The 21,450-nt window shown below is 40.7% G+C and overlaps 1 protein-coding gene across 1 annotated transcript in view; it reads right to left on the bottom strand.

The window, feature by feature from the left end:
• The window catches only part of LOC106607456 (corticotropin-releasing factor receptor 1), a 175,046-nt gene extending 155,311 nt beyond the window's left edge, over positions 1 to 19,735 (bottom strand). Inside the window, exon 1 of the mRNA XM_014204418.3 lies at positions 18,739 to 19,735. Within this exon, the coding sequence (XP_014059893.1) occupies positions 18,739 to 18,762 (24 nt within the window). The 5' untranslated portion in view covers positions 18,763 to 19,735. The remainder of the gene's footprint in view (positions 1 to 18,738) is intronic.
• Positions 19,736 to 21,450: the final 1,715 nt, after the last annotated feature.

The following is a 21,450-nucleotide window of genomic DNA, read 5'->3' on the forward strand; positions in this document are numbered from 1 at the left end:
TAAAGTGTTTCATGAGCTGAAAAAAAAATCCCTGAAGTTTTCCATACAGACAAAAAGCTTATTTCTCAGAAATGTTGTGCACAAATTCGTTAATATCGCTGTTAGTGAGCATTTCTCCTTTGCCAAGATAATCTATCCACCTGACAGGTGTGGCATATCAAGAAGCTGATTAAACAGCATGATCATTACACATTACCTTGTGCAGGGGACAATAAAAGGCCACTTTAAAATGTGCAGTTTTGTCTCACAACACAATGTCACAGATGTCTCAAGTTTTGAGGGTGCGTGCAATTGGCATGCTGACTGCAGGAATGTCCACCAGAGCTGTTGTCAGATAATTTTATGTTAATTTCTCTACCGTAAACTGTCTTCAACATCTTTTTAGAGAATTTGGCAGTACGTCCATCTGGCCTCACAACTGCAGACCATGTGTAACCACGCCAGCCCAGGACCTCCACATCCGGCTTCTTCACCTGTGGGATCGTCTGAGGGGTATGTGGGGGTGCGAAGGAGTAATTATGTCTGTAATAAATCCCTTTTGTGGGAAAAAACTCATTCTGATTTGCTGGGCCTGCTCCACAGTGGGTGGGCCTATGCCCTCCCAGGCCCACCCATGGATGCACCCCTGCCCAGTCATGTGAAATCATAGATTAGGGCCTAATTTATTTATTTAAATTCTTGGAAATTGTTGCATGTTGGGTTTGTATTTTTGTTTCAATATAGTTCACATCAATAACAATTGAGTGAAAAGGCTTGTTATTTACAGACTACTGAGACACGGCTATAGTGTCTCTTCGCCCTACATAGATATCTCCCACTTCCTTTCCTAATTAGCTTGTCTGTGAGCTGCTTTGAGGCTATGTAATTGCACTGCTAATAAGAATACAAAATATCCACAAATAAACCCAACTATACTCGAGTCCTCTGATCAAACAAAAGGAAAAATAAACAAGATAACCCTTTTGGGAACCGCAAACAATTGCTTTGACGAGTTTGTGTTAGCGGGAAACTGAGTATGTACTCTGCAAAAACAAAACAATCATACAGTAACTTAAGTTATTTAAATTATCGGAAAAGTCAACCAAACCATAGTTGGCTCCCCAAGGGGAGCTTTTTTATGGCACCACCCCCAGTACCTGCTGCTCTCAAACCACCGTAGACTGTGCACTTTAATTTATTTAATATATAGATTTGAGTGGGTAATTGGCTCGGGTGAAACCCCGGCGCAGGTATGGAGATGCGCTACCTTTGTCCTCCCCTGAGTTATATCTGCTAAGGAAGCGTAGTTGGGAAAGAAATCCTCTCATAGTTAGTCAACCAAAAAATATTGACAAGCATAAAAAAAGTCCCTCAGAAAGTATTCATACCCCTTGACTTCTTCCACTTTTTTTTGTTACAGCCTGAATTCAGAAATGTATTAAATTGTATTTTTTTCCTCACCTATCTAACAGAATACCCCATAATAACAAAGTGGATTTTTTTTTTGAAATACAGAAATAGATGTACACATCCGAGCCAATACTTTGTAGAAGCACTTTTGGCGGTGATTACAGCACTTTGTCTTTTGGGGTAAGACTCTAATAGCTTTGCACACCTGGATTGTACAATATTTGCCCATTATTCTTTAAAAAATTCTTCAAGCTCTGTCAAATTGATTATTGGTCATTGTTAGCCATTTTCAAGTCTTACCATTGATTTTCAAGACGATTTATGTCAAAATTGTAACTAGGCCACTCAGGAACATTCAATGTCGTCTTGGTAAGCAACTCTAGCGTGGATTTGGCCTTGTGTTTTGGGTTATTGTCTTGCTGAAAGGTGAAGTCGTCTCCCAATGTCTGTTGGAAAGCAGACTGAACCAGGTTTTGCTTTAAGATTGTGCCTTTGCTTATAGCTCTATCCCGTTTATTTTCATCCCAAAAACACCCTAGTCCTTGCCGTTGTGTTGTGATGGATTTGCTCCAAACATTGCACTTTGTGTTCAGGACAAAAAGTACATTTTTTTCTGCTGTATCACTTAAGTGCCTTGTTGCAAACAGGATGCATGTTTTGTAATATTTTTATTCTTTCCAGGCTTACTTCTTTTCAGTCTGTCATTTAGATCAGTATTGTGGAGTAACTACAGTTTTTTCATATCACAAACATTAAACTAAATAACTTTTTTTAAATCACCATTGGCCTCCTGGTGAAATCCCTGAGCAGTTTCCTTCTTCTCCGGCAACTGAGTTAGGAAGGACGCTTGTATCTTTGTCGTGATTGGGTGTATCGATACACCACCCAAAGCCTAATAACTTCACCATTTATTTGACACATCTACCAAACGGTGCCAATCGGTGCCTTTCTTTGTGGTTGAATCTGTGCTTTAAACTCACTACTCGATTGAAGGACCTTACAGATAATTGTATGTGTGGGGTATAGAGATGGGGTAGTTATTCAACAATCTTTTTAACCACTATTACTAAACACTGAATGAGTCCACACAACTTATCATGTGATTTGTTAAGCACATTTTTGGGTCTGGGAAATTTGCCCATAGATTCCTATTCAGACATTAGGAGTCTGTTATCCCTTAGACTCTAAGGTTTATAGCCATATAGACCCAGACCCAGATAAAGTATTCCCTTGGACTACAAAACATTTTCAATGGAATTTCTGTTACATTTGAAAGTAGGCTTAATCCAGGACTGGGAAACCGCCCCATGCCTTTTTCAAAACATAATTGCTTCATGATTCTTACATAGGTCTTGAGTTGGAGAATGAGTAAACGCAATAAATGATAAGTTTGTTCATACTCTTGTATGTCCGTATCAAACCCTTTCTGCTTTGACTACAAAGCTATATGCAGGTTAGAATTATCTTTACATTACATATCTGTCACGCCTGGCCCCGCTCCCCCTCCCTGGCACTCGAAGGCGACAGGCTCCCCAGCATTACGCACTCCTACCACCATCATTACGCACACCTGCCTTCCCCCGTCACGTGGAGACTGCGTGGCAGGCTGACTACCTGTTATGCGAGTGCAGCAAGGAGCCAAGGTAAGGTGCTAGCTAGCATTAAACTTATCTTATAAAAAACAATCAATCTTAACATAATCACTAGTTAAACTAGTAATATCATCAACCGTGTCTAGTTAACTAGCTTGTCCTGCGTTGCATATAATCGATGCGGTGCCTGTTAATTTATCATTCCATCACAGCCTACTTCGCCAAACGGGTGATTTAACAAGAGCATTCGTGAAAAAAGCACGGTCGTTGCACCAATGTGTACCTAACCATAAACATCAATGCCTTTCTTAAAATCAATACACAAGAATATATTTTTAAACCTGCGTATTTAGTTAATATTGCCTGCTAACATTAATTTCTTTTAACTAGGAAAATTGTGTCACTTCTCTTGCGTTCTGTGCATACAGAGTCAGGGTATATGCAGCAGTTTGGGCCACCTGGCTCATTGCGAACTGTGTGAAGACCATTTCTTCCTAACAAAGACTGTAATTAATTTGCCAGAATTTTACATAATTATGGCATAACATTGAAGGTTGTGCAATGTAACAGCAATATGTAGACTTAGGGCTGCCACCCCTTAGATAAAATACGTTACGGTTCCGTATTTCACTGAAATGATAGTTTCCGGATTTGACCATATTAATGACCTAAGGCTCGTATTTCTGTGTGTTATTATATTATAATTAAGACTATGATTTGAAAGACCAGCCTGACTGAGCGGTGGTAGGCAGCAGCAGGCTCCTAAGCTTTCATTCAAACAGCACTTTTCTGCATTTGCCAGCAGCTCTTCGCTCTGCTTCAAGCTTAGCGCTGTTTATGACTTCAAGCCTATCAACTCCCGAGAATAGGCTGGCAATAGTAAAGTACCTATTAGAACATCCAATAGTCAAAGGTATATGAAATGCAAATGGAATAGAGAGAAATAGTCCTATAATAACTACAAACTAAAACTTCTTACCTGGGAATATTGAAGACTCATGTTAAAAGGAACCACCAGCTTTCATATGTTCTGAGCAAGGAACTTAAACTTAGCTTTTTTACATGGCACATATTGCACTTTTACTTTCTTCTCCAACACTTTGTTTTTGCATTATTTACACCAAATTGGTTATTATTTCATTTTTTATTTGAGACTAAATAGATTTTATTGATGTATTATATTAAGTTAAAATAGGTGTTCATTCAGTATTGTTGTAATTCAAATCAAATCAAATGTATTTATAAAGCCCTTCTTACATCAGCTGATATCTCAAAGTGCTGTACAGAATTGTCGTCAATACAAATATATACTGCTCAAAAAAATAAAGGGAACACTTAAACAACACAATGTAACTCCAAGTCAATCACACTTCTGTGAAATCAAACTGTCCACTTAGGAAGCAACACTGATTGACAATAAATGTCACATGCTGTTGTGTAAATAGAATAGACAACAGGTGGAAATTATAGGTAATAAGCAAGACACCCCCAATAAAGGAGTGGTTCTGCAGGTGGAGACCACAGACCACTTCTCAGTTCCTATGCTTCCTGGCTGATGTTTTGGTCACTTTTGAATGCTGGTGGTGCTTTCACTCTAGTGGTAGCATGAGACGGAGTCTACAACCCACACAAGTGGCTCAGGTAGTGCAGCTCATCCAGGATGGCACATCAATGCGAGCTGTGGCAAGAAGGTTTGCTGTGTCTGTCAGCATAGTGTCCAGAGCATGGAGGCCCTACCAGGAGACAGGCCAGTACATCAGGAGACGTGGAGGAGGCCGTAGCAGGGCAACAACCCAGCAGCAGGACCGCTACCTCCGCCTTTGTGCAAGGAGGAGCAGGAGGAGCACTGCCAGAGCCCTGCAAAATGACCTCTAGCAGGCCACAAATGTGCATGTGTCTGCTCAAATGGTCAGAAACAGACTCCATGAGGGTGGTATGAGGGCCCGACGTCCACAGGTGGGGGTTGTGCTTACAGCCCAACACCGTGCAGGACGTTTGGCATTTGCCAGAGAACACCATGATTGGCAAATTCACCACTGGCGCCCTGTGCTCTTCACAGATGAAAGCAGGTTCACACTGAGCACGTGACAGACGTGACAGAGTCTGGAGACGCCGTGGAGAACGTTCTGCTGCCTGCAACATCCTCCAGCATGACCGGTTTGGCGGTGGGTCAGTCATGGTGTGGGGTGGCATTTCTTTGGGGGGCATGTGCTCGCCGGAGGTAGCCTGACTGCCATTAGGTACCGAGGTGAGATCCTCAGACCCCTTGTGAGACCATATGCTGGTGCGGTTGGCCCTGGGTTCCTCCTAATGCAAGACAATGCTAGACCTCATGTGGCTGGAGTGTGTCAGCAGTTCCTGCAAGAGGAAGGCATTGATGCTATGGACTGGCTCGCCCGTTCCCCAGACCTGAATCCAGTACCTGCTTCTCTACTCCAGCGTCGGTTCTTACAGAACGCAGCAACCATCAAACGAAGCATCGGGGAGTGCTGGCTTTCCGGTTGGTGGTGACGTCGGGTCCGGGGGCAGCCGCCAATGGAACCGGGGGTGCCTAAGCCAGCTCGTCGTGCTTCCACGCCCTAGATGGCTCGAGAGGTTTTCTTGTCCCAGTTGGCTCGGCAGGCACCCATCCCACGTCAGGCCTCAGCCGAATCGCCAGGGTTTTACGCTTCAGCCGGCTCGCCAGGCAACTACGCTTCAACCGGCTCAGCAGGCTCCCATGTTCCCGCGGGATCAGCAGGCTGTCACGGCTCAACCGGGTCGTCAACCTCCCACGCCTCTGCCCATTCGTCGGGCTTTTATGCCTCAACCTTCAGGTCCAGCACACAGGCCTCGGCCGGCACCGCCAGGCTCGCCAAGGTGGGATGCCGGGTGGCGCACCTAGAGGGGGAAGGGGGGGTACTTTCACGCCTGCTCCCGCTCTCCCTCCCTGGTGTTCAAAGGCGCCAGGCTCCCCAGCATTACGCACTCCTGCCAACATCATTACGCACACCTGCCTTCCCCCGTCACGTGCATCAGCGATTATTGGACTCACCCGGACTCTATCATCTGTGTCATTACCTCCCCTATATCTATCTGTTCCCAAGCTCTGTTCCCCGCTTCAGGATTAATATGTGTATGTCGTTATGTTACCCGGTGCTGACGCTGTTCCTGTTTTGTTCCATGTCTGTTCCCAATTAAATGTTGACGCCCCGTACCTGCTTCTCTACTCCAGCGTCAATTCTTACAATATCACTGTCTGTGAATCATACCCTTCAGCCCTGTGCTATGCAATCTCTAACACGGAACCCAAACCGGCTGCGCACGTGCGCCATTGTGCATAAATGTATTTTTTCCTCCGACACCAAACGCGATCACGACACGCAGGTTAAAATATCAAAACAAACTCTGAACCAATTACATTAATTTGGGGACAAGTCGAAAAGCATTAAACATGTATGGCAATTTAGCTAGTTAGCTTGCACTTGCTAGATAATTTGTCCTATTTAGCTAGCTTGCTGTTGCTAGCTAATTTGTCTTGGGATATAAACATTGAGTTGTTATTTTACCTGAAATGCACAAGGTCCTCTACTCCGACAATTAATCCACACACAAAACGGTCAATCGAATCGTTTCTAGTCATCTCTCCTCCTTCCAGGCTTTTTCATCTTTGAACTTATATGGTGATTGGCATTTACACTTTCATAGTATTACCACGATGACCGGCAAAACAGTTCGTCTTTCAATCACCCACGTGGGTATAACCAATGAGGAGATGGCACGTGGGTACCTGCTTCTATAAACCAATGAGGAGATGGGAGAGGCAGGACTTGCAGAGCGATCTGCGTCAGAAATAGAAAGGAGTTCTATTTTAGCCATTGGCAACGCAGACGCTCGTTGGCGCACGCGAGCAGTGTGGGTGCAATAATTGAATAACATGGATTTCTACATTTATTTTGCAACGCTCGTGCAAGCGATGTGTCCGGTCTGGTCAGCATGTAACAGTTATTTTCCAATGCTGCAGTGCTGCTTTATCTAAGGTCGAATATACAGTGTGGCCCATATCTAATCTATTAATCTATACCTACAAACAACAGTTAAGACCTTTGTACAGAATAGCCATCATCTCTATGTAACCCGGTTATTACACCACCGTCTCCCCACCAACTCTTTTCACAGCACTGATTGGCCTTTTGACTGACATATCCGTTTCATACAACACTCCTATGGAAACGAGAGAGAGAATATGCATCCCAAATGGCACCCAATTCCCTACATAGTGCACTACTTTTCACAGCCCTATGGACCCTTTCGGAATAGGGTGCCATTTGGGATGCAACCAGTGAGTGCTCCTACAGTGTCTTTAAGTACTTCTATACATGTGTCTGTGAGCATAGTGTGATGTAGAAAAATAAAGAACAGCCATGCAAGCCAGCAGATGGATCGCAGTTTGGCTTGCCAGGAATTATTTCCTTCATTCTATTAAAAGGGGCAATCTGGGAATAGTGAATACATTTTTACATTTTAAAAAGTGGTGGCCACTTTGTTTGAATCTCAGATTGCCCCTTTAAATACCCAGCTCTCTGTCAACACTGCCACTGCTTTTAAGGCCAAGGTAATGAGGTTTCACTTGAAATTGATCAGACCCATTTTCTGAGAATTTTACAGGGCTCATGTTGTAAGGGGCTTAGGGAGAGGAGAAGCAAAGGCTTTTCCAAGCGACTATTATTGTTATCATCCGCATTTGATTACCTTTGGTACTTAATGTCTTTTTATAGAATTAATTTACAAAGGAGGCAATCAATATGTAGTTAACCAAAGACTGCAACTACCGGTACATCTTAAGCCATCAGTCTATGTGATGTGTCGTAACTTATCTTTTTGTTTCAAACCATTTTCCAATTCCTTTTGTATTGTATTGTATTGTATTGTATTGGTTTGAGGAACTCTGAATTGCAATCCAAATCCTAATTTATATCTATTTTTATAAGGATTTTAGATGTGGTGGTCTAAAGAAGCCTGATATCCTGTGACTCAATCAAAACAAGTGGTTAGAATTTCTCCTCCAGTTGCTTGCTATACCTTGGGACCAATTGCACAGAAGTGGCATAGATTTCTCATGGGCTAGACGAGGAAACATCTAATAAAATCTGCAGCAGCACTCTAATCCTGACATTGAGCTATCATGCATTGCGATAGGTTCAGGGCTGTGCATGACCAGGGTCCTGTTCATTAGGGGGAACAGTTTTCAAAATGGAGTGAAACTTAGAAGTACCACTGTACCTGAACATGTCCAATAAGAACACTGATTTTTGTTTTCCGTTGGAAAACGGTTTGCAACTCTGTGCTCTACTGAACATGACCCTGAGCAGATAGAAGAGCGCCCCCCTCTGACCTTCAACCCCTCCATCCTGACCTTAACATAAATAACCTGTACTCCACTCCTGCAGAGTGCAAACACTGCATTCCCATATCTACTGTAATAGACTACTAACTGCACTGATAGATCCACCTGGCAGCCATAAAAACATCTCTATATTTAGTATTTTGATCGCCGACAAGGTTTATTTGAGCTAAGGTCAGCGCCATTTTAAATTGCCATAGTAACGACTGACGCCAGTGCGTTACTGGCAGGAATCTGCAAATTGTCTGTGGTATTGAGTTTTCGTGCGGGGAGTGAATTGAAGAGAGTGAGGTTAGGGGCAGACAATGAAGATGGCAACAGCAAGTAGTAATTCAAACATGAACTGTATAGTGCCAGGCTGTATGAATTGGCTCAAAGAAAATCTCCATGTCCTGAAGAGGAAGGACGTACCAGCTCGAGCTAGCAGGATATGCAGACAGCATTTCGCGGAGGCAGACTTCGCAATGAAGGGCACTTTCGATGTTATGGTGTAGGGGTTACCGACCGACCATCATCAACATCGCTGACTTTGGAGTCAAGCAAAAGCGACTGAACGGAGGAGGTGACGCGAGTCAGTGCAATGGAGCCTGAGGTAACATTAACCGGTCATGACTGTTGTTGACAGGGCTAGCATTAGACACTGGACAACTTTGTTGCAACTCTAGTTGAAGGTAACTAGCTAATTGCGTCTGAAGTGTTTTGTGTAACACCCCCCACCAAATAACGTTAGTAAGCAACTCAACTGCAACTAAAATTGCAACACAGTTTATCCATGTACCCCTGTTATTAGGTAACGTTAGTTACTGTAGCTAGCTTCCACCTCGGATAGTCAAGTACTGTAATACATTTTGCTGACAGATCTGTTTTTGTAATGTTTTGTTAGCTCCACCTCATTTAGCTAGACTGAAGTTGACATAGCTAATGTTTGCTGAAAAATAAATGTCCCTGTATTTGCTGGGTGTGTGTGTGTTGACAAAGCATACAAGACAGGTAGCTTGCTAATGCCAACTGATATATTTGGGTTCTGTTGTCTTTGCTTGTTTTCAGCATGACATCTTCATCCCTGAAAACGTTTTCATCCTTGAGGAGACAGTGCAGGAGGCAGGTGGTACATGCACATCCATATTATTTATAAGGCTATTGTTTATTTCAAGTATATGCTGTGATTCTTGAATATAACTATAGCCTAATAGATGCCTTAATTGTTTTCTACCAACAGGAAAGAACGGTTAGTACTGCTTGCCAAACTGACCCCTGGGTGCCAGAGTGTTCCTGTGCTGCCAAGGAGAAGAAGTCCACCGGGACCATCGCTAAAGAGCTTGGGGCTCATCTAGATTGAGCTCACGACCATCAGTATACAACCGAGTCCTGCCCCTATACGCCACAGATGGAGCTGACAGAGAGTAAGATCAGTGAAGACCATAAATCGCTGTCGGGGGTCAAAGACGAGACGTGTAAATTTGATGTCCGAAGGCCATTCATTTAACATAAAAAGATAAATGAACACCCATGGCATAATTGTGTTAAGTGTTTGCAACAATATATAGATTAATGGGTGACATACTGTATCTAAAAAATATTTTAAAACTTGAATAACCTTTGTCCAGATTTTTGCGCTTCATCAATGTCATTCAGTTTAACAAAGGTAAAAAGCCATTTTAAAGCATATCACATGATGGTAATCACATGATGGTAATCACAGAAGACCCACAAAGAAGACCCATTGAAGACCCATTGAAGACCCTCTATCAATGTGATGGGGTGAGTAAATCTCTCTGAAATATTTGATGATTTCACCTTTTCACCCTCCAGTAACCTTTGTAAAAAAAAAATGCATGTCCTTCAGTACAACACAGAAAACATACTTTTAATGTTATTATTTTATAAAATGCTATATTAAATATGAAAAGTAAGGATAATCTTTGTAGGTCAAGGTCATTACTTTATATTGTGACCAAGGAACTGCCTGTTAAATATGTTTATGCATGAAATCCGTCCTTCAGTATCACGCTTTTGTCCTTCTGCACAACAAAAGTTTCATGTTATACCACAATGTCACCCATTATGCTGAATGACAGTAGCTTTGTTATCCCATGTTTTCACTAGTTTACAACATTTAATAATCCAATTCATATTTACTTGTTGTATGAATACTGAATATCATCATTTTAAACTATTTTATGGCATTTTAAGGTATTTCTGAGCCGTTTACTTCAAAATGAGGGAATTCAAAACTCTGCAACTCTGACTGGGAAAAGTTTACAGAGCTTTATTAGTCCAAATTCCAAGTTACACACCAGTTAGGCTAAATAATACTACATAGGCTTACACAATAAAACGACATACACAAGCATTCTAAAAATGAATCCATGTTTTAAAGATGTTATTGAATGATGAGTTCAGTTTGAGAACTTTGATGAGTTCCATTTGATGTTCAGACAATGGACTTCGTTAATATTCTGATGTTCAGAATACGGATATGTTTTGTTTTTTTGTTGGTGGAATAATTTTTTATGCAATTTCTTTCAAATGCCTGTGATGTGATGTAATGTCATTACTTTGAGAAAGATATCAGCTGTTGTCACGACTTCCGCCGAAGTCGGTCCCCCTCCTAGTTCGGGCGGCATTCGGCGGTCGACGTCCTTCTAGCCATCGCCGATCCACCTTTCATTTTCCATTGGTTTTGTCTTGTCTTCCCTCACACCTGGTTTCAATTCCATCAATTACATGTTGTGTATTTAACCCTCAGTTCCCCCCATGTCCTTGTCCGGAATTGTTTCTTGTAGTGCTTGTGTACATTATGCTGGTGGATACCGGGTTTGTTTGACCCATTCATTGATTGTTCTGTTTACGGTGGTTTTTATGTTTATTAAACGACACCGTTGTAAATCAGTTTTTGCTCTCCTGCGCCTGACTTCTCTGCCGCCAGTACGGACCCCGTTACAACTGTTTCATGATGATTTTAAGCAAAACTAGTTTTTTTGCACAATGTTTATGGAATGTTTTTTAATTAATGCTTTGTTTGAAATGTTCAATTCTCATTTAATCCTAAGTGAATGAAATTGTACCTCAAGTGTCAGTTAAACTATGTTGCATAGTAAAACCCATCTTCTTTATTTGTGTGGCGTATGGGTAATTTCTCTCTCTCTCTCGTATAGAAGCGATCTACAGTTGAAGACGGAAGTTTACATACACCTTAGTCAAATACATTTAAACTCAGTTTTTCACAATTCCTGACATTTAATCCAAGTAAAAATTCCCTGTCTCAGGTCAGTTAGGATCACCACTTTATTTTAAGAATGTGAAATGTCAGAATAATAGTAGAGAGAATGATTTACTAAATCTTTTATTTCTTTCATCACTATTCCTCCTGACAGAGCTGGTGTAACTGAGTCAGGTTTGTAGGCCTCCTTGCTCACACACGCTTTTTCAGTTCTGCCCACCACTGCTCTATGGGATTGAAGTCAGGGCTTTGTGATGCCCACTCCAATACCTTGACTTTGTTGTCCTTAAGCCATTTTGCCGCAACTTTGGAAGTATGCTTGGGGTCATTGTCCATTTAGAAGACCCATTTGCGACCAAGCTTTAACTTCCTGACTGATGTCTTGAGATGTTGCTTCAATATATCCACGTAATTTCCGTCCTCATGATGCCATCTATTTTGTGCAGTGCACCAGTCCCTCCTGCAGCAAAGCAACCCCACAACATGATGCTGCCTCCCCCGTGCTTCTCGGTTGAGATGGTGTTCTTCGGCTTGCAAACCTCCCCCTTTTTCCTCCAAACATAACGATGGTCAGTATGGCCAAACAGTTCTATTTTTATTTCATCAGACCAAAGGACATTTCTCCAAAAAGTACGATCTTTGTCCCCATGTGCAGTTGCAAACCGTAGTCTGGCTTTTTTTTTAAATGGAGGTTTTGGAACACTGGCTTCTTCCTTGCTGAGTGTCCTTTCAGGTTATGTTGATATAGGACTTGTTTTACTGTGGATATAGATACTTTTGTACCTGTTTCCTCCAGCATCTTCACAAGGTCCTTTGCTGTTGTTCTGGGATTGATTTGCACTTTTCGCACCAAAGTATGTTCATCTCTAGGAGACAAAACGCGTCTCCTTCCTTCTCCCAAGGATGAACCAGACTTGTGGAGGTCTACAATTTTTTTCTGAGGTCTTGGCTGATTTCTTTTGATTTTCTCATGATGTCAAGAAAAGAGGCACTGAGTTTGAAGGTAGGCCTTGAAATACATCCACAGGTACACCTCCAATTGACTCAGATTATGTCAAATAGCCTATCAGAAGCTTCTAAAGCCATGACATCATTTTCTGGAATTTTCCAAGCTGTTTAAAGGCACAGTAAACTTCTGACCCACTGGAATTGTGATACAGTGAATTATAAGTGAAATAATCTGTCTGTGAACAATTGTTTGAAAAAATACCTGTGTTATGCACAAAGTAGATGTCCTAACCGACTTGCCAAAACTATAGTTTGTTAACAAGAAATTTGTGGAGTGGTTAAAAAACTAGTTTTAATGACTCCAACATAAGTGTATGTAAACTTCCAACTTCAACTATAAGTACAGCTAGCTTGCACATTTTAAAGATCTTGTCCTGTTTTTTACACAGTTTTATAACTTAAAAAATAGCTAAAAGAAAAATGCTATTGCTGCTACTAATAATAGGATCATTATTGTTATTGCTGAAGGAATCAAATTTAATCAATATTTGTGGGCCGTAGTGATATGTGTCATTCAGGGTAACAAGATATTGTCATACAGTATAACACCAGTATTTTATATTAAAATATAATAACTTTGTTTTGTTGACTCAGAGAGACAAAAACAAATCTCAAAGGATGAAGTGAAATATATTTTCATAGATCTTTGCAGGAAGTTTTTGTAAAAAACCTGTGACACATCAAATGTGGTGGTCAAAATAAAATAATGTCATTTTTTCTGGGTAGTTATATTTCTGCCAGCATGGATATATAACCTTGTGATTATAACACTTAGTTGTATGAATTACATTTTACTAGGGTACATTCATATGAATCACAATACAAATGATTTATTGGCTTTATTTTTTTAATATAACTAATATAAGGGCATAGCTGACTCTCCAATGAACATAAAAAAGCATTTTAGGGAATTGTAATTGATGTTTAATTTTTTTGTTACTTTGAAAACCTTATGACTTTCACCCATGAACCTGAGAGCTCAGAATCACAATCATCACTCATCACAGTGCGAGCCAAGATATACTATCGATCCCATTGGGGGAGTGGGATGGTGTTCCGAAAATGGAGAAGGAGCAGGCCATTCAACAGCGAATTCAAAGATGTACCTATCCATAAATGGAATCGGAGTGGAATTGTTTTTCCTCAGATTTTTTTTACCCGTTTCAATGGATGTGCCACTTTGTCCCGGTTCTGCTGTTTCGACTCTCTCAACATATGAATGCTCAGCTATGAAAAGCCAACTGACATTTGCTCCTGAGGTGTTGAACTGTTGCACCCTCTATAACCACTGTGGTTCTTATTTTGATGTAAAAATATATTTTTCTAAAATATATTTGATTGTTTGCTGTTCTGCATGCTGTGTATTAAGATGCTGTGATAGGACATTTTTATAGAATCTGTAACATATTGTGGTGTGTATTTAATCTGCATCTTAACTTCTTAAAGCAGCAATCAGCAGTAGAAACAATAACAAAGGGTCTCCCTGCTCCTCTTTCGGTAAAAAGCTGAGGGATGGGGCTGGAGAAATGTAACCACTCTCAAATTCATAGACAGAGATATAGCTGCAAGGACTGACCATTCATGATATCAAAATTGTAATCCTGTTTCTATGATCTGTTTCCACTACCATGTACACAGTTCGCTTTGGATAAAGGTGTCTGCTAAATGTCATATATTATTCAAGTCTACTTTGACTCTGCCAACTAGCTGCCCAGTGTAGTTACCATTCTTTCAAATAGAAGGCAGCCAAAGCTAGTTGAACTCCCTACTCTAGTGACAGGGACACAGGATTAGTGCACACTGAAAGTAGTTTTAATGGATATCAATGGATATACAGTACCAGTCAAAAGTTTGAACACACCTACTCATTCAAGGGTTGTTCTTTATTTTTACTATCTTCTACGTCGTAGAATGATAGGGAAGATATCACAACTATGAAATAACACATATGGAATCATGTAGTAACCAAAAAAGTGTTAAACAAATCAAAATATATTTTAGATTCTTCAAAGTAGCCACCCTTTGCCTTGATGACAGCTTTGCACACTCTTGGCATTCTCTCAACCAGCTTCCCATGGAATGCTTTCCAACAGTCTTCAAGGGGTTGCTACATATGCTGAGCATTGTTGCATGCTTTTCCTTCAATCTGCGGTCCAACTCATCCCAAAACATCTCAATTGGGTTTAGGCCGGGGTGATTGTGGAGGCCAGGTCATCTGATGCAGCACTCCATCACTCTCCTTCTTGGTCAAATAGCCCTTACACAGCCTGGAGGTGTGTTTTGGGTCATTGTCCTGTTGGAGAGAAAAAAAATTGTCCCACAAAGCGCAAACCAGACGGGATGGCGTATCGCTGCAGAATGCTGTGGTAGCCATGCTGGCAAAGTGTGCCTTGAATTTGAAATAAATCACAGACAGTGCTACCAGCAAAGCACCATCACACCTCCTCCTCCATGCTTCACGGTGGGAACCACACGTGCAGAGATCATCCGTTCACCTACTCTGCGTATCACAAAGACACGGTGGTTGGAACAAAAAATCTCAAATTTGGACCATAGGACAGATTTCCACCGGTCTAATGTCCATTGCTCATGTTTCTTGGCCCAAGTAAGTCTCTTGCTATTATTGGGGACCTTTAGTAGGGGTTTCTTTGCAGCAATTCGACCATGAAGGCCTGATTCACGCAGTCTCCTCTGAACAGTTGATGTTGAGATGTGTCTGTTACTTGAGCTGCAATCTGAGGTGCAGTTAACTCCAATGAACTTATCCTCTGCAGCCGAGGTAACTGGGTCTTCCTTTCCTGTGGCGGTCATCATGAGAGCCAGTTTCATCAAACCAGTTTTATGGTTTTTGCGACTGCACAAATCTTTCGGATTGACTGACCTTCATGTCTTAATATTAATGATGGCCTGTCATTTCTCTTTGCTCATTTGAGCTGTTCTTGCCATAATATGGACTTGGTCTTTTAACAAATAGGTCTATCTTCTGTATACCACACCTACCTTATTACAACACAACTGATTGTCTCAAAAGCATTAAGAAGGAAAGAAATTCCACAAATTAACTTTTAACAAGGCACACCAGTTAATTGAAATGCATTCCAGGTGACTACCTCATGAAGCTGGTTGAGAGAATACCAAGAGTGTGCAAAGCTGTCATCAAGGCAAATGGTGGCTAATTTGAAGGATGTCAAATAGAAAATATATTTTGATTTGTTGAACACTTTTTTGGTTACTACATGATTCCATATATGTTATTTCATAGTTTTGATGTCTTCAATAGAATTCTACAATGTAGAAAATAGTAAAACATTAAGAAAAACCCTTGAATGAGTGGGTGTGTCCAAACTTTTGACTGATAATGTATATATATATATATATATATATATATATATATATATATATATATATTATGTTTTTTCTCCGAAAAATTGAGGGGCCAAATTAAATCAGCTGCGGGCCGAATTTGGCCCGTGGGCCACCTGTTGGGGAACCTTGTTGTATAGTGCTAGCACACAGTTATTCCTCAAAAGCCATTTTCCCATCTGTCTGCCAAGCAGCCATTGGTAATCAGTTATGTGATATGGTTGGGTGGGAGGATTTAAATCTCTGTAGCTTCTGTGCCCATTGAAATAGAATTACTGTACTAGAATTAAGTAGAATTTAATGGGAATGTCCGCTCTGTGGTCTGGTCCTTTCAATCTGAAGGCTCTGTGTTGAGTTAATTAGATCAGCGGGGACAGACAGACCCAGACTGTAAATAGGAGGACATTGAGATATTTAATTGAAGAAGTAGACATTGATATCTTATTGAGGAAGAGTTTATATGAGAGGCTGAACAGACTGGAGTCTCACTGACATTCACACCTGATGAAGGGACAAGGATCTGTTTGCCTCTGAAAGAGGGTCCTGTCACGTCTTTCATAGGTATTGGACCAAGGCACAGCGGGTTGAGGGCTCATATTTACTTTTAATGAACACCAAAACGTACGAACGAACATGATGCAGGCGAAACACAAAGCTACGCAACTACAACTTCCCACAAAACCCAAACAAAACACACCCTTCTATATAGGACCTTCAATCAGAGGCAACGAGGAACAGCTGCCTCCAATTGAAGGCCAAATCAATAAACTAAACATAGAACTACAAAGACTAGACTAGAACATAGAAATATACTAACATAGAACATAGCCCAAAAACCCCGGAAAACACTAACCACACACCCGAACCACATAAAACAAATACCCCCCTGCCACGTCCTGACCAAACTACAATAACAAATAACCCCTTTACTGGTCAGAACGTGACAGGCCCTGTTTAGGACTGTTCTTAAAAGTTTGGTAGACTGGAAAAAAGTTGTAGGCCTACAGAGTCTGTCTGCAAGGCAAATTGGGAGTATAAAAATAACATTATGTTTGTGATTCATTCAAAAACGTACAATGTATTGTTTGGTGGAGAGGAAAATAATGTCTACACAGACAGACCGTTTGGCAAATTTAGAATATAAAAATTATGTTATGTTGGTGATTCAATTTAACATAATCAAATTAACATATGAAATGATCATATGAAAATCAAAGACATGGGATGGTTGCCCAGTAAAAACAAAAAGTGATCTGAGAATGTGCATGTTGTCTCGCTACTGTAGATGATTGATCTGCAATCAGATATGCATAGTTGGTTTTATTTGCATTTCCACTTCCTCATTGTCCAGGTTGTCTTTTCTGCTTAAATTAGAATGCCAATCTCAGTGCATTTAAAACTGTCAATCACTTCACCTCCTAGCCCTGGGCAGCGTTCCCTCCTCTCTCTCCATTGGACAAATGCCAGACTTACCTCAAGCAATAGGATTAGTGTGATTCACAGGCAGTGCCTGTGTAGAAATGAATCCCCTACTGCACCTGCATGAGTTTGATTCTCAATGCATGGTGATGTCTACGTTGATACTGTTTTCAATATACTGCACAAAGAAGGTATGATCATATGCATACACCAGATACACAACCCTGGAATTCAAGAATGAAGAATCCCGTACAAGTAGGCCTGTGCAAGGGCTGAATAGGTGTTTTGTTGCCTTCGTTGCTTTCAATCTGCGCAGGTAATGTTGGCTATGCGGATGTGATGATTGTATAAGAAAACAGTCATATTTCATTCAACCGATTTAGATTTGACCCTCATTCAAACGTGTAATGACAACGCATAATCTTCTCCTAAATTAGGCTAAATCAGGCGAGCCACAAAAACACCGAAAGATTGGCTGAAATGTAACAATGCATTCATGTCCAAGTATCTGGGTCGGGCTTTTAAAGGGATTATGTGTTATTAGCCTATACATTTAAATTAAGATCCGAATGCTGTTGTAGAATATAGCTAAACTTTGATTTAGGTGACGACAAGTTCTCTCTGTCATTAGGCTATTTTAAGAACCCTGGAATTGGTATTCTTGAATACAAGCCAAGTGAATGAATCAACAAAATAATGTATATAACAATATTTAGCAATATCCCTTTTAATCATAATAGTTAGTAGTGCTCGAGTACTCCAGTGCCAAAATAACCTGCATTTGAAAAATGATATTGTTCACTAGATATTGTTCTTTACAGGAGTAGTAAACGAAAAACATGCACACACATACTGCACACACACACACACACTTTTACATTCATCATTTGCTGCTGCTACTCTGTTCGTTATTTCACTCTTATTATTATTATTATTATTATTATTATATAACCTGATGCCTAGTCACTTTACCCTTCTCATGTACATATCTACCTCAAATACCTCGTAACTCTGCAAACTGATCTGGGAGGCCTACTGGTAGTCTATTCTCTGTATATAGCTCCATTCTTCAGTATTTTATTCCTCATGTTACTATTTTATTTGTATTATTATTTTTAAACTCTGCATCGCTGGGAAGGGATCTTAAGCAAGCATTTCACGGTAAAGTCTGTACTAGTTGTATTCGGCGCATGTGACATATTCAATCTGATTATTATATATATATATTCAAATCAAAGTCCCAAGCAGTGAGAGTCTAAAACACAATCTCGGCTGAGTCAACAAAACCAACTTTTACAACATAGCAGTTAACTAAAACGACAACAATCATTTTAAAATCATCTCGCATGCACCTGACATACCTGCGGAAGAATTCGCAGCCACATTTTTTCTGTGCGTTTATTTGCTGATATCTCCAAACTCCACTCCTTCCTTGCCGCAGCTACTGTGTTACCACGAGATGCCTCCGGTATCAGAGTAGGGATACTCAATCATCACAAGAGAGGATATCACACTACTTTTGGAATGAATCTTGCACACATGAAACACCAACTGTCAGTCAGTTACTTATCGTTATGCATTTTCTCAACTCTGAAGTCCCAATAAGCCTCTAAATTGCTGGTCATTATCTTGTCGAGATATGTTTGGTTTGATCGGTGTCAGTCCATTTCAGAGGAAATTCAAACGTCTCTTCGGAAATATTTGTTGTACTATGTAGTTCCGTAGTCTATTTCTTTCTGTATTGCAACGCTATATATTCCAGTGAATGGACTTTCCAGGGTACTGCGTTTTGCGTGGTTTTAATAATAGCCTACATGTAAATAACTCTTGATCTCCATGTATCCAATAATTAATTCAGTGGACTATTGAAAGTCGGTCAGAGATTGAGGTCGGGTCTCGCGAACTTCAAAACGCTGACAGCCTTTGCATCGTCCTTTCTCAACCCCTCTTCATAACAGTCCTCTCAAGTATTGCTTTTCCGATGTGAGACTGGTCCGGTGCTCCAATATTTATTTTCTTAATGATGAGTTCTCCAAAATACAATTTAACTAATAATTGCTAGGCAACATACACCACACGCCTGTCTCCGATGAAAACGATAGCATGAATTAAAAGCTGCCCGCTGCGCTCCAAAAAGTGAAAAGGGAAGAGGGCTTCGCAGGCTCAGCTTCAGAAATCGCGTAATATGATGTGTTTGACAAAACTACACCGGTATCCTCTTAACGCAGTGCGGGTCCACAGTCTTTATCGCTCTTGGGGTGTTTCAGCTCCGATTCCACTTCACTCAGTCCGACCGACTGCTTTCAGAATTTGAAATATTTTGTTTGCGGGGTGTCTCTCTCAGCCTCCATAGGCAAATAGAACAAACTCCAGCATGCGATCGCATAGACTATCCTACGTCACTGCACACTTTACGGCTCTCCTCTCTTCACTTTGTTTTTCCTCCTGAGAGCAAATTACCTTGCATTCCACTTTCAATTTTATCAAAACAACATGTTAGACATGCTTCTCGATTTATGGCAAAGGGTACACACCAACTCCAGGGAGCAGGAAAATGTATGTCTGTGAAGCTGTGATATGGTTCAATGAAAGCAATAATTTGCCAGATAGGTCCACTGAAGCCCCATTGAAAGCTGTAGACCCATGTCATATACTGTATGGGAACCTAAAGATAAATAATTATAATGTCATTTAGGCTGGCCACTCAAAAAATCCCCTTACCCCTTCTTCCTTTTCTCCATTGCACTGCATTATCTCTCCTGATGCCCCAACATGTGTATAGTTCTCTTTCGAAAAAACACATGATTTCACATGTGAAATTTCCACGTTTTGCACATGTGAAACCATGTGGTTTTGGAACACTTTACATGTGATGATATTTCATATAAAGTTTCAGTGATCACAATTTTACACAAGTGGATTAACATTTTCCCATGATACCCTGCACACAAAAAGTCGTTAGGATGTCCACAGAACGTCACAAAATAGCTGCAGTTTTTACCATCTACATATTAGACACATGTATGTTTATTTAAACAGTCATTATTATTCAGCATTTACTCACCTGGGATTTGAATAAGTTCTTGCTTCATGGCATTCCGATCTTCCTGCTACGCCACCATGTCTGTGTCAGTGACTGATTTCACCAGTATTCCCACAATTTGGATTTCATAGTAAATCTCAGCTTTGTATAATACGTTCAAGAAAAACTATTATATTTATCATAGTGATTCAGGAGTACAGTTAAACAGAATTATATGCCCCACCAACACTATACAGAAACGATCAACTTGCTGAGATAAGTAAATGAAATAAACAATGAGAGAATAGTCAGATTAACTGATAACTAAAATAGTGCAGAGAAGTATTATAGGTAATGAATGTGTAGGGGACTTCTGAGAATGCTACAGACTTTGTGGTGCAGCAGAAAGATCAGCATAACCCAAATCCAGAGGTTTTTGATTTGAAATCTAAGGTTGGGTCATATTGAAAAGTCAGTAATAAGTGATTATGTCAAATGTAATCATATTGTCATTGATTAAAGATTTGTAAACTTTTTTATAACACAATTTTTAAGGTAAGCGTACCACTTAACTTAAAACCCTCCATTCCTGTCAATGTAAATAGTCCTGGTGGCCATTTGATTAATTGTTCAGCAGTCTTATAGCTTGGGGGTAGAAGCTGGTAAGGATCCTTTTGGACCATTTGCTGTGCGGTAACAGAGAGAACAGTCTATGACTTGGGTGACGAGTCTTTGCCAATTTTTTGGGCCTTCCTGACACCGCCTAATATATAGTTCCTGGATGGCAGGGAGCTTGGCCCCAGTGATGTACTGGGCTGTACGCACTACCCTCTGTAGTGCCTTACGGTGGGATGCTGAGCAGTTGCCATACCATGCAGTTATGCAACCGGTCAGGATGCTCTTGATGGGGTAGCTGTAGAACGTTTTGAGGATCTGGGGACCCATGCCATATCTTTTCAGTCTCCTGAGGGGGAAAAGGTGTTGTCGTACCCTCTTCATGACTGTCTTGGTGTGTTTGGACCATGGTAGTTTGTTGGTGATGTGGACACCA

The sequence above is a fragment of the Salmo salar genome, chromosome 06, assembly GCF_965601325.2.
Source record: "Salmo salar chromosome 06, fSalSal1, whole genome shotgun sequence".
In the NCBI taxonomy this organism is placed as follows: domain Eukaryota; kingdom Metazoa; phylum Chordata; class Actinopteri; order Salmoniformes; family Salmonidae; genus Salmo; species Salmo salar.